This window comes from Zootoca vivipara, chromosome 15 (genome assembly GCF_965207765.1).
Source record: "Zootoca vivipara chromosome 15, rZooViv2.hap1.1, whole genome shotgun sequence".
Taxonomy (NCBI): domain Eukaryota; kingdom Metazoa; phylum Chordata; class Lepidosauria; order Squamata; family Lacertidae; genus Zootoca; species Zootoca vivipara.
Window position 1 is genome coordinate 1,443,532 of NC_142598.1, and position 20,282 is coordinate 1,463,813.

Here is a 20,282-nt window from a genome sequence, read left to right on the forward strand (position 1 = left end):
AAGAAGAAAGAAACATCTGTAGATCTACACTATGTTTTATTTACATTCTATAACAGACAATCCATAAGCACGTCTGTGTTCTCCAAGCTCTGGCAGAACAACTTGCATACTGCAAAAGTGAAAGTACAGTACAATAACACGCTCAGACGGAAGAGATAAGACTGTCTTCCATTCCCACACTCTTCTCAGATGTAATTTATACTAATCACACTAGCCAGCATCGGCTGCATAAAATCCCAACAACCTCCCCCATTTTAGGTAATCGATGCTTTAAGTGACACAAACAAACAGTTGTCATACACATAGTATACTCCTGTTGTACCTGTTCCACCTTTGGAACTCCCTGCAACTGGATTGACCAGTTCATACCTCTAGTTACCTCCGGCAGACTCCCGGCAATTAAGGCTTGCATTTCTCCGAGGTTTATTGGCCTCATAAATCAAGGGTACTCACACAGTCCTACGGCACACAGCCAACTTCATTCTCTCCTCTGGCAGGAACGCAGCTTTGAGGCCATAAGCTCCCCCAGAACGAAGAATCGCCGTCGCCAATGGATCGCAACAACCATCCTCTGCTAACGCTCTTGAGAAGATGGTGACCCCCCCCAACCTCTGAGCGTCTCCCGGTAGGCTCATCTCTGGAATGGCATGTCCCTTCACTCCAGAGTGCCTCTATGCAAAGTGAAAAGTGTGAAAACTGCACACACGTCTTCTAGCATCACACAGCAAGAAGAAAGAAACATCTGTAGATCTAAACTACGTTTTATTTACATTCTATAACAGACAATCCATAAGCACGTCTGTGTTCTCCAAGCTCTGGCAGAACAACTGTTACATACTGCAAAAGTGAAAGTACAGTACAATAACACGCTCAGACGGAAGAGATAAGACAGTCTTCTGTTCTCAGACTTCTCATGTGATTTATACTAATCACACTAGCCGGCATCAGCTGCATAACATCTCAACAGAAACACCTATGTATTAGTTTGCTTCCTTGTGTTGCAGAAATATAGTACCAGGTGGGGCTTGATTCTTTTACATATATTATGTATTTATGTATTATGTAATATATGTATTATGGGGGGTTGCAAATAATTCTGCATATAATTAGTTGCTGTTTCATTTATTTATTTTAAATGTTATCACCTTCAAATAATGGGTGGTGGTGGTGAAGGGGGTGCATTTCAGCTAACTAGTAGTAATTGAGTTCTGATTTGAGCCACACTACTTTGAGGCAGCAGTGTGGTGCCAAATTTAGAAGTGCTGGGTCTCTTCTTGATAGTCCCAGCAGTGCCCTCAAAAGCCACACCCCTTCTAAGTAAAATATTCTCAGAGAACATAAGATGATGCAATCTTCAGGATGGTACAAAATATTATAGTTATATAATAATAATAATAATTAAGGGTGCAATGTGATGATCAATGCATATAACCATCTCAGCTGCTATTTTCTGTGCACATGCATGGGCAAATGATCTGGAGTACTCTACTATCTTCAGAAGAGTAGCAAAGATGTGAGGTCAAGCTGTACTAGACATCCTTAGCATAAAAGCCCGAGTTTACAAAGATGAGAGAAGTCACCAAACACTTTTATCATTTATTGGCTTTTATTTCTTTTGGGAAGAGATTTAAAACACAATGAAAGAATTCCCAGTTAGTTTTTTAATTAAAATGGATGTGGACTTCCTTTTTCTTCCCATACAATACTAAGTTTTTGAACCAGGACTGATATTCCAAAAAATAAGAGCATGAGAGATGCAGAATGCTGAGGGCTCCTCTGCTGCACTTGACTTGATAATGTGTCCTAAAGGCACAGAAAAAGAGGGGAGGGGTTGCACATCAACATTCTTTATGAGCAGGATGTGGCCAATGCACACAGGAACATTACAAACATACAAAGAATATTGATGACACAATCACATCAAATTTACTATTCTGTCCACTGCTTGATCGATCCACACATGCATTTTGGCAAGATGCTCATAGTGGGAAAGTAGAAATCAAAGAAAGAAACTGTGGGAAATGACAGATAATAAGAAAAACTGTGAACTGCAACACAAAAGTACTGCAACACAAAACTAGAGGTAAATAAATTGGGACATGCTCCCCACAAGTGGCATTTAGCAGACATGCTGCCTCTGATAGTGTAGTTGTCATGACTAGTAGCCATTGACAGTCCTCTTATCTTCTGTGGGCCACTGGGCCAGCCCTGATGTAGAACCATAAATCAGGGCAGGTCCAGGCTTAGCCTAGCAGAACAAAACACATTGGGGGTGATTTGTGAGTGCCTGGTGATATGAAAGGTGAATTTAGCGGAATGAAATAATAACCTCAAATTATTATTATCTCCCCAAAGCTTGAACCTACTGACTGGATAGTGTGACAAAACCCACTGAGGGAAATTTATATTTTGCACTCAGAAATAAAACCCTGCGTACACTTGTAACCCCCCCAAGGGAAAGAAGGCAGGTGCAAGAGATTTAATAGCAAATAAATGAGTATCCATGTTTATTTAATACTTAGCAAAATAATTGTCCTAAGCCTCACAGTGGGATAAGGCTTGGGTTATCAGGATCTGACACAAAAGAAGGAGGAAACACAGGGGGAAACACCCTGGACTTCAGCTGACTTTCCCTCACTGACACTCCCTTTGCCTGTGTCTTTTGGGCCTGAGGCAGGGCAATAAACACCCTCATCTTGCACCTGTTCCAAAATAAACCCCAAAATAAACCCCCTGTATGGAAATGCCCTTAATATTCATCCTGTATCATATTTCCTCAACACTTTTCATAACAGAATGACCCAAATCAAATTCTATGGGTGTGTTGGTGTACCTTCCTTAAGCATATGAGGATTTTGAAGTCACAAGATTGCAGATTTACTTTATCATGAAAGACCTTGCACATATCTCTTAAACCATATTTACTTACTACAAAAAGAATGATTTTTGTTTCTTGCTTTCATCCCTTAATAAAGGGCTTCTAAATACAATTTTTTGTTTTCTGCTTTGACTTGATTACTATTTTCCCCTGCTGCTCATTCTGAAAAGCAGGAAAGCTGACGTCACTCACCAATACTCCAGCCCTTTCTCAGTGATAACTTTCTTGAGGCACATTACATCATCTGCAATGTCATCATCGAGGAGATCTGTAGAGGAGAATAATGAAGACAAGTTAACCAAGAACAAACCTGAGCCCAGATGTAGATCCCAGCTGAGGCCTCAAAGACACAAGAATTGTATCTGGTGATAGGGGTCAGAGACATGGGGTCATAGACATGCATTGATTCAGAGAAAGCTCTTGGTAGGCTTTGTTTCCTCCTGTTGAGGAACTGGTTGATGTGATAAGGCATGATGCTTCATAATAACAATGAACATAGCCTCCAACATGTTGAGCCCCAAAACCAGGATGCGTTTCTTCCTGGCTGTGCTCCCACACGAGTTACATGAACACAGAACCCAAAAGACTCACTTTTTCCAGTGCTGTGCTCTCCTGGCATGCAAAACGTGTGTGTCATGGTGCTGCAAGAGATTGTGGCCCCCAAAAAGCACTTTTTTCAGGATGATATTGCAGCACTAAAAATGGCCGTCATTCTCTTGCGCAAAAAAAATGGGATGTCCTGGGACACTTGCAAGGTATGAACAAATATCATAAGAATGACAAATGGATTAATATGCAGTAAGAAACCACCCTGCATGTCAACAAGCATAGGGTGGCCACATGTCTTACCTTCTAGAGCAACATTTTTCAGCCATGGGCTGGTTCACCATCCCTCAGAACATGGGGGGGGGCAGACTATATTGGGGGGTGGGGGATGAATGAATTCCTATGCCCCACAAATAACCCCGAGATGCATTTTAAATAAAAGGACTCATTCTACTCATGTAAAAACACGCTGATTGCCGCGGGCCTTAGGTTGCCTACCCGTTCTAGAGGACATTTCTCTTACTTGATGTTCTCTATTTGAGGGCAGTGGCGTAGGAAGGTCAGTTGGTACCCAGTGCGGGAAACTTCTTGTCAAACCCCCCACCCACCCACACTGATTTTTTAAAAATTTTATTTTATTTTTGCCTGCAAAAATGGTTTGACTTTATTACATATTTTCTTACAAAGGAATGTGGATTCTGAGAGACTGTGGACAGATACTTAAATCTACAGCTTGGCTTGTGTTTTGGCTTGTATTATTTTATATTTATTGTTTTCTTATTTAATAAAATTTATTTTTAAAAACCTGCAAAGTTGTTTACCAAAACAAAAAACACCAAAGCAGTAAAATAAAATAAAAATTAACAATCCTACTTTAAAACATACAAAAGCTAAAATATTAAGATTAAAATTACTTCAACTTCAACATCTAGGTATGCTTGCCTAAAGAAGAATGCTTTTAGCAGGTGCCCGGAATGAGTCTAGGAAAGGCACATGCTTTGTCGCAATAGGTGGAGAATTCCAAAGTGCAAGTGCTCTCACAGTAAACAATGCAGTACAGATAATATGTGGAACCTGTGGTAGTGCTTGAAGGGGAGGTTTTATTTATTGTGATTTCACCATGCTCTGTATTATCTGAAAAGGAAAACACTTATTTAAAAAACAGGACTGCACAGCAGCAATCTACTCGCCTGTGAGTCTCATCATGATCAGTGGGACTTCTTCCCGAGCCGGCGATGCATAAGACGGGCTGCAATCCTATGCACCCCTTGCATCCAACTTGTACCTTAAAATCTGCACAAACCTGCACCAGAGAATTGTAGAGTTGGAAGCCAAACCCCTGAGGCAATGCAGGAATCTCAACAACAATGGCGACTGGAAGTAGGGGGAAAGATAAATTTTGACAATGGGGCAGATTTGTCAGGCGCATGCAGGCACAGCTTGAAGACTTTACACAGAGAGGAACCCCCCATCGCCCCCCCTGCTATGCCCCTGCTCTGTATCACTGAAAGCGTGCACACACACACACATACACACACTTTTTGTGCACAATTTGAATTACTTGAAGGCCACTCTGAGAATCTGTATAAATACTTGGTCATTGAAAATAACATAAAACAAATGCCAACACACAATGAAAACTCTGCACAAAAGCATGGTTTTATAAATTTTGTCACCAGCCTTGGGGAGAGGGGTGGGAATGTACAGTTTGCTGTACTTTAGCCTCGAGATGGGAGAACGAAAGGGTTTAAAAAATAAAAAATAAAAGTATTGTGTCTAGGAATATTTTTCTGCAAAAGCATCAGACTGGTTGTCAAAAGTGTGAACTTCATTAATAGATCCTATTTAAAGGAATTGGTCAGTTAGCCACAGAATTGCTTTGCTGATTTTTCTCATCTTCTTTTAAATACACAACTGCTTTGGGGGTGGAAGTGTGGTCAAGCACACAGCATCCTGGAACTATTAATCAGCCATCACCAGGCTCCTTTGAGTGTCTGTCAGCAAAAGCAATAAATGCAATAATATTAGCAAAGCTTTAAAACCCTACAGGTGAGAAGGCAGGTCTGAAAAAAATCACTGAGGGTCACTGGTGTTTACCTCTATGGATGTTGGTGATCTGACTTTAAATAAAAGCGAAATAAAAGAAGTGCCATGGTCAGATCACTTTCTGGTGCAACTGGACTTCTCCGCGACCCTTCCCCTCTGCAGGGAGGTGGGACCGATTCGGATGCTCCGCCCCCGCTACTTAATGGATCCATTTGGCTTCCAGAGAGTGGTAGGGGATGTTTTATCCCATGTCGATGGCCTTTCAGCTGATTCCCTGGTGGCCCGCTGGAATGTGGAGTTAACTAGGGCTATTGACTGTTTGGCTCCGAAGCGCCCTCTCTGATTGCATGGAGCCCGGACAGCCCCATGGTTTTCCCCGGAGCTGAGGGCAATGAAACAGTCGCTGAGATGGCTAGAGCGCCGGTGGTGGAAAACTCATTCTGAATCAGACCGGACACGGGCTAGAGCTCAACTTCGAGCCTACCAAGTGGCAATGGCGACGGCAAAGAGGACCTTCTTCACCGTTTCCATTGCATCTGCAGAAAACAGCAGGAGGAGACTCTTCCAGGTGGTTCGCAATTTAGCGGAACCACCTGCTCCATCCGGGCCCAGTACGGGCCACATGATCTCCTGCAATGCTTTTGCAAAGTTTTTTGCAGATAAAGTCGCTCAGATTCGGAGGGAGGTAGACTCCACCGTGGGAGCAGGGCTGGGACGGGAGAGTGCTGGAGCCCTGTCTAGTCACGTTTCATGGGATCAATTTCAATCTGTGACCTCCGAGGATGTGGACAGGCTACTTGGACAAGTGAAACAGACCACCTGTCTCCTTGACCCTTGCCCATCCTGGCTAATAAAAGTGAGCCGGGAAGGGCTGGGCGATGGGCTCCGCGGGGTGGTAAATGCTTCCCCCTATGAGGGAGTATTCCCAGACCCGCATTAAACCGCTTCTTAAAAAAACATCTTTAGACCCAGCAAATGTGGCCAATTATTGCCCAGTCTCAAAACAACCATTCTTGGGCAAGGTGATTGAGCTGAACAACTCCAAGCACGCCTGGAGGATGCGGACCACTTGGATCCCTTCCAATCGGGATTCAGGCCTCATCATGGGACTGAAACTGCCTTGGTCGCGCTGGTTGATGATCTCCGGCAGGCTAGGGACAAAGGTGAGAGCTGTTTCCTAGTTCTCAGCGGCCTTTGATATGGTCAATTGACCATAACATCCTTCTGGACCATCTAGAGGGGTTGGGAGCTGGGGGGGACTGTCATACAGTGGTTCCGCTCCTGGGCCGTGTTCAGAAAGTGGTGGTGGGGGATGAGTGCTCAGACCCCTGGGCTCTCACTTGTGGGGTGCCTCAAGGTTCCGTCCTCTCCCCCATGCTTTTTAACATCTATATGAAGCCGCTGGGAGAGATAATCAGGGGGTTTGGGCTGGGTATTCATCAGTATGCGGATGACACCCAACTCTATCTCTCTTTTAAATCAGAAGGTGGTGAAGCTCCTGTGTGAGTGCCTGGAGGTGGTTGGAGGATGGCTGGCGGCTAACAGATTGAGGTTGAATCCTGACAAGACAGAAGTACTGGTTTTGGGGAACAGGGGCGGGCGGGTGTGGGGGACTCCTCTGGTCCCATCAGAGGTCAAGGAGATAAACAACTACCTGGCATTTAGAAAACACCTAAAGGCAGTGTTTAGGGAAGTTTTTAATATGTGATATTTTAATGTATTTTAATCTTTGTTGGAAGTCGCCCAGAGTGGTGGGGAAAACCCAGCCAGATGGGCGGGGTATAAATAATAAATAATAATAAATAATAATTGTGTAGATCGGCATGAAGCAAGCCATGTGGGCTAACTATTAACTTCCTGCCCCCCTCCGTTGTTTGAGCAAGCCTGACTGCATCCTATCCATGCAAGGGAGACGGAGGCAGCGGGGGAGGGAGATCCTATCCATGCAAGGGCATAGCTGCCAAGTTCAGCATTGAAAAATAAGGGATCACAGACTCACCCAGCGGTGTGGCACCGGAAGTCGTTTCTATGCATGTCTGGACATGCGCAGAAGCGACTTCCGGTTCCAGCTCTGCACATGTCTGGGCACTGAAAGAACCCAGTGCCGGTCCTTTTCTCTCCCTATCTAATGCGGAGGGTGGAGGGGTTGGCCTGCAACCCAAGCACATATAAGTTTGCACCTCTCTTCAGAAGCCACCCCCCTCCTAGGAATCCTGGTGTTGCTGCTTGAGTTTCTGAAAAATAAGTCATGTCAGACTAATCTGATCTCATTTTTTGACAGAATTACAAGCCTGGTAGATGAAGGGAACGCTGTGGATGTAGCCTATCTTGATTTCAGCAAGGCCTTTGACAAGGTGCCCCATGATATTCTTGTAAAGAAGCTGGTAAAATGTGGGCTAGACAATGCTACCATTCAGTGGATTTGTAACTGGCTTACTGACCGAACCCAAAGGGTGCTCATCAATGGCTCCTCTTCATCCTGGAGAGAAGTGACTGGTGGGGTGCCACAGGGTTCTGTCTTGGGCCCAGTCTTATTCAACATCTTTATCAATGACTTGGATGATGGGCTTGAGGGCATCCTGAGCAAGTTTGCAGATGACACCAAATTGGGAGGGGTGGCTAATACCCCAGAGGACAGGATCACACTTCAAAAAGACCTTAACAGATTAGACAACTGGGCCAAAGCAAACAAGATGAATTTTAACATGGAGAAATGTAAGGTACTACACTTGGACAAAAAAAATGAAAGGCACAAATACAGGATGGGTGACACCTGGCTTGAGAGCAGTACATGTGAAAAGGATCTAGGAGTCCTGGTAGACGACAAACTTGACATGAGTCAACAGTGTGATTCAGCAGCTAAAAAAGCCAATGCAATTCTGGGCTGCATCAATAGGAGTATAGCATCTAGATCAAGGGAAGTAATAGTACCACTGTATTCTGCTCTGGTCAGACCTCACCTGGAGTACTGTGTCCAGTTCTGGGCACCACAGTTCAAGGAGGATACTGACAAGCTGGAACGTGTTCAGAGGGCAACCAAAATGGTCAAAGGCCTGGAAATGATGCCTTATGAGGAACGGCTTAGGGAGCTGGGTATGTTTAGCCTGGAGAAGAGAAGGTTAAGGGGTGATATGATAGCCATGTTCAAATATATAAAAGAATGTCATATAGAGGAGGGAGAAAGGTTGTTTTCTGCTGCTCCAGAGAAGCGGACACGGAGCAATGGATTCAAACTACAAGAAAGAAGATTCCACCTAAACATTAGGAAGAACTTCCTGACAGTAAGAGCTGTTCGGCAGTGGAATTTGCTGCCAAGGAGTGTGGTGGAGTCTCCTTCTTTGGAGGTCTTTAAGCAGAGGCTTGACAGGCATATGTCAAGAATGGTTTGATGATGTTTCCTGCTTGGCAGGGGGTTGAACTGGATGGCCTTTGGGGTCTCTTCCAACTCTATGATTCTATGACGAACAGGCCAAACCCACCCTGCGTACATTTTGTTTTGCCTTAAGGGCTAGACTTTGTTTTCCTTCTGCAAAATTTCTGGCTGTTTGCCGGCTCCCTCCACTGGCTCAGAGCTTGTGGCAGTGAAACGTTCTGCGAAATGTCTCTCCAGAATCCCAGATGTTTTCCTAGCAAGCCGGAGAACATTGCTCAGCCATCCTTATGGCTCTGCTCCTATTGAGGAAGGCTGAGCTCAGCAAGAGATTGAGGGAGGCGGGAGACCTTGCATTTGTGCTCATTCTTGAAGGATTGGGGAGCAAGGAAGGTATCTCGCCCCTGAAGATCTGGTCTGGGTGAGGAACTATTCACGAGGTCCGCGGTGGGTGGCCGGTGTGATCACCCGGGCTAGTGGACCTGTGTCCTATTATGTGACCTTGGAAAATGGGCAAGTTTGGAAGAGACATATAGATCAGCTGAGGCGCCGGGCGCTCAGCAGGGAGGAGTCAGATAATTCATCCCTGGCTAATGACGCACAGCTGAGAGACCAGAGTGAAGATGGCCCAGAGGTGCAGTCACCAGGGGCTTTAGCAAATGAACCAGGGTCTGCTAGTCCTCAGGATGACGAGGTACAGGTAGGGGACCCTGAGATGTCTGAGACTCCATCTGTTCCTGACGAAACCCCTATAGCAGCCCCTCCACCACAGGTAACACCCAATCCAGAACCTGCAACACCTGTTGTCAGGAGATCAAGTAGAAGTCGTAGGACCCCACAGTACCTGAGGGATTACGTCTGCTGTGCTCACTAGGGGGGGAGGGGTGTTGTGTATTGAGTCAAAGGATTTTATATCTGTATTATTATTGTCTGTATTTGCATTAGGATAAAGTAACTGCCTTTTGGTTCCAGAGGGTACAGCTACTATTGGTTCATTTAAGCTGCTGTATTTGGATCCTCTGTCTTATTGGTTTCCACCAAAAGGCAGCACTGTGATTGCCTGATATTGTTCCCTCCAAAATGTATCCCTTTCTAGCTAGTTCCCTGTCCCTATAAATGTAGCCTTCCTGCCCTCACAGTCAGTCTTGTTCACTTTAATAAAGAGCTGTTACTAGAGAACTGTCTCCAGCATGTTATGTCAAGAGAGCTGAAATCACAAACCCCATGTCACAACACTTCCCGCCAGAGCGGTACTTATTTATCTACTTGCACTTTGATGTGCTTTCGAATTGCTAGGTTGGCAGGAGCTGGGACCGAGCAACGGGAGCTCACCCTGTTGCGGGGATTCGAACTGCCGACCTTCTGATCGGCAAGGCCTAGGCTCTGCGGTTTAGACCACAGCACCACCCGCGTTTAACATAAGGGGCCATAAAAAGAGGGAGAGCACCATGGGCCTTGAAGGTCTCTAATCAGTTCTACCACTTCAGGCTACCTTATATTCTGTTATGCGGGTAAACCAGATAGGAAACTTGCATAATGATCACAGTTTGCGTGGCCATGATCCTCCCCCTCTACTCAAAGTCTTGCCTGGTATAAGTCCAGTTTAAAGATAAACAACCCTAAGAAGGAAGAACTGAAGGGGTCTTGAAGTTGCCCATCAAGACCTGGTGTCTGCTGAGCACATGAGTCACCTGGTGTATTCCACACTGTGGCGATATGTTTTTCTATTTAAATTCTAGTAATTTAAATTAAATGTACATTAATTAAAGTAAATTTGATTTCTTGTAATTATACGAGTAATTTCATAACAATTATATCTAAATTTACATATATACAAATAAACTACCATATGCAAATTTTGTGCAGACTGGTAAAATTTAAAAAAATATTCCTTTTGGGATGGATGGATGCTTTTATTTTTGGAACAGGGCACGGAAACAGAAGGTCCCTCTGGCCTAGGTCTGCAACATATATGTATGTATGTATGAAATAATAGTCTATAAAGTCTCATTACATAATAACCAATGGTTTCACAGTTCATGCTCCAACCTGCATCCTGCCCTTCTGCTAAAGATCTTGCAGAGGCAGGTCATCATCCAGGATCTGAGGAAGTCGAAATCTGCTTAGGTTCTTTTCTCACCTCCCAAACTGCTCAGGTTATCTTCAACTTCAAAACCTGCTCAGCTTATCAAGTGGGGATTTAATCAGTCTGGTGAATCATGCAAATGTTGGTTAATGTTCATAGTCTCCGGACTTCCAAGCTGTCTTGGAGTATAAGCTTTAGAGTAGGAAGTGTGGAACCTGGGTCCCAGAGGCCAATGTAGCCGTCCAGCGCTAGCTGTTTTTGTCTGTCTGTTTGTTTTCCTATACTGCTTTATATTTTTAAGAAAAATCTCAAAGCAGCCATCCAGCTCTCTTTATCCAGCTTTCAAGACTTTCCGCAGACCAAGCTTTAGCATGGCTCATCATGAATGCCTGTTTATGCATGCTTTTCCCTAATAGATGCACTTTTGCATATGTTTATTGGCTGGAGTACTGCATTGCAAAATTCGGGGAAATATTCATGGCCTGTCTCTTTTTAGAAATAAGCAACATCTTGAGACATAAAGTACATACACAAGCAGGGGAAAAAGGGTCACTCACAATCACAGGAAATGTTGCATTTGTTCTGTGAGGGCTGCCTCTCATTAAAGCACCACTCCTGGCCGCTCAGATGGAAGAGCCCGTAGTGAGGGACACCCTCTTCTGTCTCGTAGTATTCAGTGTTGTAATTAGCTGGGAATCCAGCCATACAGACATCTGGTAGGGAAGCAAAGTATAGAAACCAGGGACTCAGAATGTCCTTTCTTTTCTAAAATCAGTTCCCAAACACAGAAACAGAAAAGCATTTTTTTAAACTTCTCCAAAAATCCTGCTGTTTAAATACTTTCAAAACATTGACATACCCTTTCTCTGTTTTGACATTCTGAGTTTTGAAATGCTGTTGTTTCTATTTCAGCATTCTTAAAATAGCAATGTTTCTAGCAGCTTTTAACATTTTCCTAAAACATTCTGAATTATCCAGTGCTACCTTTAATCTTGCAACTGATGAAGTTCATGAAAATTTATTATATCATAAATGTGTCAGCCTTTAAGGTGCCACAAGACTCTATTTTCAATCTTGCCTGCTCTGTCAGTTTTCATTTTCCAGATATGGCACATTATTTTAAAATGGTCAAAGGTAATAACAATAATACTGTAAACAAGAAATCCATATAAATTGCTACACAACAAATTGGATGTAAATTTATCCTAACAGTGGATTGTACAACCAACAAACAAGACTCACATTGTTTTACGTCAACACCGCGAAAGCCATCCAGCCCAAGATCTCTCAGCTTGTAAAACAATTCACAATCCTCAAACTTCCTTGTCTCGTTTGCTACCAGGAGCAGGCAGAATGACAGAAGTTGAAGTGTCTTCATTGCCACACGTCTCTCAAGTCTAGAGCCTCAGCTTTTTATGGCACCTGCCTTTGGACTGTAGGCTGCCCAATCCATGGTAAATTGCATCATGAGTTGCATTTCCTGTTAGTCCTACTTCAAGTAGCTCTTCTGAAATCAGTGGACACAGCTCGCTCAGGTCCATTACTTTCAGTGGCCTAGCCCCCTCACAGGTGTTTGTGATTCTTTTCTGTCTTTTCTTTTTAATATGAGCAAGCAGATTTTTAAAAAATTCTCAACGTATGTCCAGATGAGCCAAACCATGGTTCTTCTCAGGCATCTGATACCCTGTGGTACCATTTCTCTACCCTGGAACTAGAGAAAAAGCATGCTTCTCATTTACAGTCAAAATAAATTAAAACAATTCTTTTAAAAAGATCATTTAAAAGACTCTTCTTAGAAACCTAAAAATTCCCTTAAAAGAATTAAGTCTTCAAAAAAGTTATATCATCTAAGAAAGTCTTTAAAAGAATCCTTCCAAAAGAATTTAAAAATTATAATGTAGCAGCACCTTAGAGACCAACTGAGTAGTTTTAGGTATAAGCTTTCATGATACACTGAAACAGAAGTCACCAGCCCCTTCTTCAGGTATACCCAGAACAAACTTAGTTGGTCTCTCAGGTGCTACCGAACAATTTTTTAATTTTTTAATTTATTTCACTCAGTAGTTAGAGAAATAAAAGAAGCAAATCCTCTTTGCCAAAACAGCCCCTATTGGAATCGTTGATTAATTCATCCCACTTACTGACAGTGGTCTCTAATTGCATGCTCTAACCACTGACCTTCTTATCGGCAAGCTCTGTAGTTTAATCCACAGCGCCAACCGCATCCCATAAGGTGTGTCTAGAAATGCATAAATTAGTTTTTTCCATTGCCAACTCTATAGGGAGAGATTCGTCGTCGTTTTGTCGTTTAGTCGTGTCCGACTCTTCGTGACCCCATGGACCAGAGCACGCCAGGCACTCCTGTCTTCCACTGCCTCCTGCAGTTTGGTCAAACTCATGTTGGTAGCTTCGAGAACACTGTCCAACCATCTCGTCCTCTGTCATCCCCTTCTCCTTGTGCCCTCCATCTTTCCCAACATCAGGGTCTTTTCCAGGGAGTCTTCTCTTCTCATGAGGTGGGCCAAAGTATTGGAGCCTCAGCTTCAGGATCTGTCCTTCCAGTGAGCACTCAGGGCTGATTTCCTTCAGAATGGATAGGTTTGATCTTCTTGCAGTCCATGGGACTCTCAAGAGTCTCCTCCAGCACCATAATTCAAAAGCAACAATTCTTTGGCGATCAGCCTTCTTTATGGTCCAGCTCTCACTTCCATACATCACTACTGGGAAAACCATAGCTTTAACTATACGGACCTTTGTCGGCAAGGTGATGTCTCTGCTTTTTAAGATGCTGTCTAGGTTTGTCATTGCTTTTCTCCCAAGAAGCAGGCGTCTTTTAATTTTGTGACTGCTGTCACCATCTGCAGTGATCAAGGAGCCCAAGAAAGTAAAATCTCTCACTGCCTCCATTTCTTCCCCTTCTATTTGCCAGGAGGCCATGATCTTGGTGGCCAGCGGGAAGGTAAACAGCGTTTCCATGTGCTGCTCTGGTTTGCCAGAAGCGGCTTTGTCATGCTGGCCACATGACCTGGAAGCTGTACGCCGGCTCCCTCGGCCAATAATACGAGATGAGCGCCGCAACCCCAGAGTCGGTCACAACTGGACCTAATGCTGAGGGGTCCCTTTACCCTTTACCTTTAAGATTAGGAATACACTAGGAATTAGGAGAGAAATTCAGTTAGTTCACATTTAAAGGCAAACCTACCAAATTTGCACTTGCTGAAACAATACCAAAACTGAAACACAGCCATCCTTCAAAATTCATCTTTCTCTGAATTGCAGCTTTCCAGCCAAGGAATGGGCACAAAAATTCATATGCCAAGGTAAGGTGTGTCCATTAGGTCCAGTCGTGAGCGACTCTGGGGTTGCAGCGCTCATCTCGTGTTATTGGCCGAGGGAGCCGGCGTACAGCTTCCAGGTCATGTGGCCAGCATGACAAAGCTGCTTCTGGCGAACCAGAGCAGCACACAGAAATGCCGTTTACCTTCCCGCTGTAGTGGTACCTATTTATCTACTTGCACTTTGATGTGCTTTCGAATTGCTAGGTTGGCAGGAGCAGGGACCGAGCAACGGGAGCTCACCCAGAAATTTGTACTAAAATTATCACGAGAGCTGTTTTTAATGGCAAAGTAATATGGAAATGTGGAGAACTGAACCCAAGCTTGGGAAAATGACAAAAAGAGAGAAACCAAAACAGACGGATCCACCCATCCTTAGAACACACACAGAGAGAGAGGGAGGGGGAGGGGAGGGGGAGGGAGAGAGATTTCAAGAACAAGTGGTTCTTGAGCAAAAGGCCTTAGCAGCCTTTGAAATGATCAGGAGCAAAATTGTTTTGTTTTGTTTTAAAAAGAAACAGCACATAGGTTAGTAAGACTATGGTAAGCTCTCAAGTTATGATATTTGGAAGACTAGTTTTTCGAGATGCCTTTTCAGTAGACTTTCTGAAGGGGAGCGGGTATCATCCTTGTGCTTTTTGAGGTAATAATTTTCGGCTCGCTCTCGCTCTCCCCACTTCAGTAATGTCAGCTGACTTCATCTATTTAAAAATAACAAGCTGGTGCTGTCATATTCCCTTATCAGCATACTTCACCATTTCACTATTTATCTGAGTACTCTGTGGGATGATGCACTGGTTGTTCTCATTAGAGGAGGCCTTTCATCTCTTTTCATAATCCTCAAATCAAGATCAGTTAAACTGCAGTATTTAATCTAGATCTGTCTGCAAATGGCCTCTTGAAATTATTCACACTATCTGGGAGCAGATGCCACTTTATGTTCTGTCTGACTAATGTTAAGAGCAGAGACTCAAAGAGATAGACAGAATGTGCTGCCAATCAGATGGAATACTGTTGTGGTTCCTGGGTTTGAAATGATCACTTAAGTCACATCATGGACTTCTGGCATGACTGCTTCTCTGCAGGAGAGAAAAACTCTAATGTTTAAAGTAAACAAAACCAATTATGTTAATATGAACCACTTTGACTGAGATATGTTAACTTTGAAAAATGGAAGACGAGGAACAGACTCCATTTGAAGATCTCTCCCTCATCACAGTTGATCAGGAATATGAAGACGAGCAGCAAAGTCAGTCCTCCGGGAATATGCAGGTGACCTTGGAAGGGACACCACATGGAAGAATCCCGACCAAGCCTATTAGGAGGCATCCAGAAGATCAAAAGTGATTATGAGGCTCTGGGCAGGAAGTTGAAGCAATTAAATGCACAAATTGTCATCTCATCTGTCCTCCCAGTTGAACGACATGGCCCTGGGAGAGAGGGGAAAATAGGGGAAGTGAACAACTGGCTTCGCAAATGGTGCAAACAGGAACGGTTTGGATTCTTATTATTCTCTCTATGATTCTATGATTGTATGCCAAACTAGCAGTTCGAAAGCACGTCAAAGCGCAAGTAGATAAATAGGTACCACTCTGGTGGGAAGGTAAACAGCGTTTCTGTGCGCTGGTTTTGCCAGAAGCGGCTTAGTCATGCCTGTTATTTGCCTTACCCATGCTCCCTTCCCAGACCCAGTGGCGTAGGAAGGTCAGTTGGTACCCGGTGCTGAAAATTTCTTGCCCCCCACCCACCCACACTGTAAGGAGTTACTTACAAAGTGTCATGAAAACTTACAAACTACCTAAAATAAAGTGAACTTGCAATATCAGATTTTACTAGGTTCTTACAAATTCTTGACTCAGTTTTTTGTTTTTTGGTCTTTTAAAATAATTTCAAGAAAATTCAAGAAAAAAGTAAGTTCAACATTGTTCCCAGTAGCTGTGAGGTGCTGATGAATGGGGCCAGCGTTCTATCTCCATTTCCCCCTAGCAGTCCATCCAGTTGAGAGGCTGCTGTTTGGCTCCTGCTGGGGCCAATTTGTTGGAGTTGGCGGATAGCACAGTTTTCTGGGCTACTTCAGTAGTCTTGAGCCATTGATGCGTCTACTAGTGCTAACTGATAATTATCCAAACGGAATCTTATTAGAATCAACATAATACACTTCTAGGTATACAAAGTCAATACATATACAATCTCCCACTATCTACAAAGAATCAAATTTTATGCAAAAGGTCATAGTTATGTACTTACATATCGTTGAAGAGACAATTTCTTGGCATAATAGCTTAGCATAATAGCTTAGCAAGGAAGTAGGCAAGTAGCCAAGGCAGCAAGGCAAATAGCCAAGGCGAGAAGGCAAGTAGCCAAGGAAAGTAGGCAAGTATCAAAGGTGGCAAGAAAAGTAGGTAAGGAGATAAGATGGCAAGAAAAGTAGCCAAAACAATTAGGCAAGTAGCCAAGGCAAATAGGCAAGAGGCCAAGGCAAGGCAGCAAGGCAAGTAGCCAAGGCAAAGTAGGCAAGGCGGCAAGGCAAGCAGGCAAGCAGGCAAGTAGACAAGGTGGCTAGACAAGTAGCCAAGGCATGTACCCAAGGCAATGCAGCAAGGCAAGTACCCAAGGCAATTAGGCAAGCAGCCAAGCCAGCAAGGCAAGGAGGAATTAGCCAAGGCGGAAAAGCAAGTTGCCAAGGCACCACGGCAAGTAGCCAAGTCAACAAGGAACATGACCAAGGCAAGTAAGCAAGTAGCCAAGGCGGCAAGGAAAGTAGCCAAGGCAAATAGGCAAATCGCCAAGGTAGCATGGCAAGTAGCCAAGGCAAGTAGCCAAGGCAAATACGCTAGTAGCCAAGGCAGCAAGGCAAATAGCCAAGGGAAGTAGGAAAGTAGTCAGGGTTGCAAGGCAAGTAGCCAAGGCAAGTACTGTAGACAAGTAGGCAAGACGGCAAGGCAGATAGGCAAGGAAATTAGCCAAGGCGGCAAGGAAAGTAGCCCCTTGCCAAGACAGCAAGACAAGTAGCCAAGGCGAGTAGCCAAGCAGACATGGCAAGTACCCAAGGTGGCAAGGCATGTAGCCAAGGCAAGTAGGCAAGTAACCAAGGTGGTAAGGCAAGTAGCCAAAGCAAGTTCGCAAGTAGGCAAGGGGGCTAGGCAAGTAGGCAAGGCAGCAAGGAAAGTAGCCACGGCAAGTAGGCAAGTAGCAAATAGCCAAAACACATAGGCAAGTAGATAAGGTGTCAAGAAAAGTAGCCAAGGCAAGTAGGCAAGTAGCCATAGCAGCAAGGCAAGTGGCGAAATAGCCATGGCAAGAAGGTAAGTAGCCAAAACAAGTAGGCAATTAGCCAAGGTGTCAAGGCAAGTAGGCAAGGCAAGTAGGCAAGGCAAGTAGGCAAGTAGCCACAGCGGCAAGGCAAGTAGCCAAGGCAAATAGGCAAGGAGCCAAGGCAAGTAGGCAAGTAGCCTAGGTGTCAAGGCAAGTAGGCAAGAAGCCGAGGCGGCAAGGCAAATGGCCAAGACCAGAAGCCAAGCAGCCAAGGCAGCAAGACGCCAAGGCAAGTTGCCAAGGCAAGTGGTCAAGTAGCAAAACCGACATGAGAAGTAAGAAAGGCAAACAGGCAAGTAGCCAAGGAGGCAAGGCAAGTAGGCAAAGCATGTAGATAAGTAGCCAAGGTGGCAAGGAAAGTGGCCAAGGTGGCAAGGAAAGTAGGCAAGGAAAGTAGGCAAATGGCCAAGGCAATTAGGCAAGTAGCCAAGGTGGCAAGACAAGTAGCCAAAGGAAGTAGGAAAGTACCCAAGGCGGAAAGGAAAGTAGCCAAGGAAAGTAGCCACACAAGTAGGAATTAGCCAAGGCGGAAAAGCAAGTTGCCAAGGCAGCACGGCAAGTAGCCAAGTCAACAAGGAACATAGCCAAGGCAAGTAAGGAAGTAGGCAAGTAGCCAAGGGGGCAAGGCAAGTAGCCAAGGGGGCAAGGCAAGTAGCCAAGGTTAGAAGGCAAGTTGCCAAGCCAACATGGGAAGTAGCCAAGGCGGCAAGGCATTTAGCCAAGTAAAGTAGGCAAGTAGAAAAGGCGGTAAGGCAAGTAGGCAAGGCAAGTAGATAAGTAGCCAAGGCAAGTAGGAAGCTACCCAAGGGGGCAAGGTAAGTGGCCAAGGTGGCAAGTCAAGTAGTCATGTCGACAAGGCAAATAGTCAAGGCAAGTGAGCCAAGGTGGTAAGGTGGCAAGGCAAGTTACCAGGGCATGTAGCAAAGCAGACGTGGCAAGTAACTAAGGAAAATGGGCAAGTAGCCAAACAGCAAGGCAATTAGTCAAGGCAAGTAGGCAAGTAGCCAGGGCTACTTGCCAAGGCAAGTACTGTTGACAAGTAGGCAAGGCGGCAGGGCAGGTTGCTAAGGCAAGTAGGAAATTAGCCAAGGCGGCAAGGAAAATAGCCAAAGCAAGTAGGCAAGTAGCCAAGACGCAAGGCAAGTAACGAAGTAACCAAGGCGGTAAGGCAAATAGCCAAAGCAAGTAGGCAAGTAGACAAGGGGGCTAGACAAGTAGGCAAGGCGGCAAGGAAAGTAGTCACGGCAAGTAGGCAAGTAGCCAAGACAAATAGGCAAGTAGAAAAAAGCCGAAAGGCAAGTAGCCAAAACACATAGGCAAGTAGCCAAGGTGTCAAGAAAAGTAGCCAAGGCAAGTAGGCAAGTAGCCACGGCAGCAAGGCAAGTAACTAAGTCAGCAAGGCAGCAGGACTAGTACCCATGGTAAGTAGGTAAGTGGCCAAAACAAGTAGGCAATTAGCCAAGGTGTCAAGGCAAGTAGGCAAGGCAAGTAGGCAAGTAGCCACAGCGGCAAGGCAAGGAGCCATGGCAAGTAGGTAAGTAGCCGAGGCGGCAAGGCAAATGGCCAAGGCCAGCAGCCAAGCAGCCAAGGCAGCAAGATGGCAAGGCAAGTTGCCAAGGCAAGTACAGTAGTCAAGTAGCAAAGCCGACATGAGAAGTAAGAAAGACAAACAGGCCAGTAGCCCAGTCGGCAAGGCAAGTAGCCACAGCAAGTAGGCAAGTAGCCAAGGAGGCAAGGCAAGTAGGCAAAGCATGTAGATAAGTAGCCAAGGTGGCAAGGAAAGTGGCCAAGGTGGCAAGGAAAGTAGGCAAGGAAAGTAGGCAAATGGCCAAGGCAATTAGGCAAGTAGCAAAAGCAAGTAGGTAAGTAGGTAAGCAAGTAGGTAAGCAGCCAAGGTGGCAAGTAGGTAAAAAAGGTAAGTAGGTAAAAAGCAAGTAGGTAAGCAGCCAAGGTGACAAGGCAAGTAGCCAAGGCAAATAGGAATTAGCCAAGGCGGAAAAGCAAGTTGCCAAGGCAGCACGGCAAGTAGCCAAGTCAACAAGGAACATAGCCAGGCAAGTAAGCAAGTAGCCAAGGCGGCAAGTAAAGTAGCCAAGGCAAATAGCCTTGGTAGCAAGGCAGGTAGCCAAGGCAAGTAGTCAAGGCAAATAGGCAACTAGCCAAGGCAAATAGGCAAGCAGCCAAGGCAATTAGGCTAGCAGGCAAGGCAAGTAGGCAAGTAGCCACAGCGGCAAGGCAAGTAGCAATGGCAAGTAGGTGTCAAGACAAGCAGCCAAGGCAAGTAGGTAAGTAGTCAAGGTGGCAATGTAATTTGCCAAGGCCAGTAACCAAGGCGGCAAGACGGCAAGGCAATTTGCCAAAGAAAGTAGGCAAGTAGCAATGCCGACATGGCAAGTAACAAAGGCAAGGAAAGTAGCCAAGGTGGAAAGGCCAGTAGCCAAGTAGAAAAGGTGGCAGGACTAGTACGCATGGCAAGTAGGTAAGTAGCCAAAACAAGTAGGCAATTAGCCAAGGTGTCAAGGCAAGTAGGCAAGGCAAGTAGGCAAGTAGCCACAGCGGCAAGGCAAGTAGCCAAGGCAAATAGGCAAGGAGCCAGGGCAAGTAGGCCAGTAGCCACAGCGACAAGGCAAGTAACCATGGCAAGCAGGTAAGTAGCCAAAACAAGTAGGCAAGTAGCCTAGGTGTCAAGGCAAGTATCTAAGGCAA

General features: G+C 44.9%; 1 protein-coding gene across 1 annotated transcript; it reads right to left on the minus strand.

Annotated features, from left to right (window-relative positions):
• Positions 1 to 800: 800 nt before the first annotated feature.
• On the minus strand, positions 801 to 12,304 carry LOC118097574 (lysozyme C, milk isozyme-like). Its single transcript, XM_035140546.2, has 4 exons — positions 12,169 to 12,304; positions 11,484 to 11,639; positions 3,071 to 3,146; positions 801 to 1,803 (listed from the first exon to the last, which is right to left on the minus strand). Exons 1-4 carry the CDS (start codon positions 12,302 to 12,304, stop codon positions 1,662 to 1,664), a joined length of 510 nt encoding a protein of 169 aa, XP_034996437.1. The 3' UTR covers positions 801 to 1,661.
• Positions 12,305 to 20,282: the final 7,978 nt, after the last annotated feature.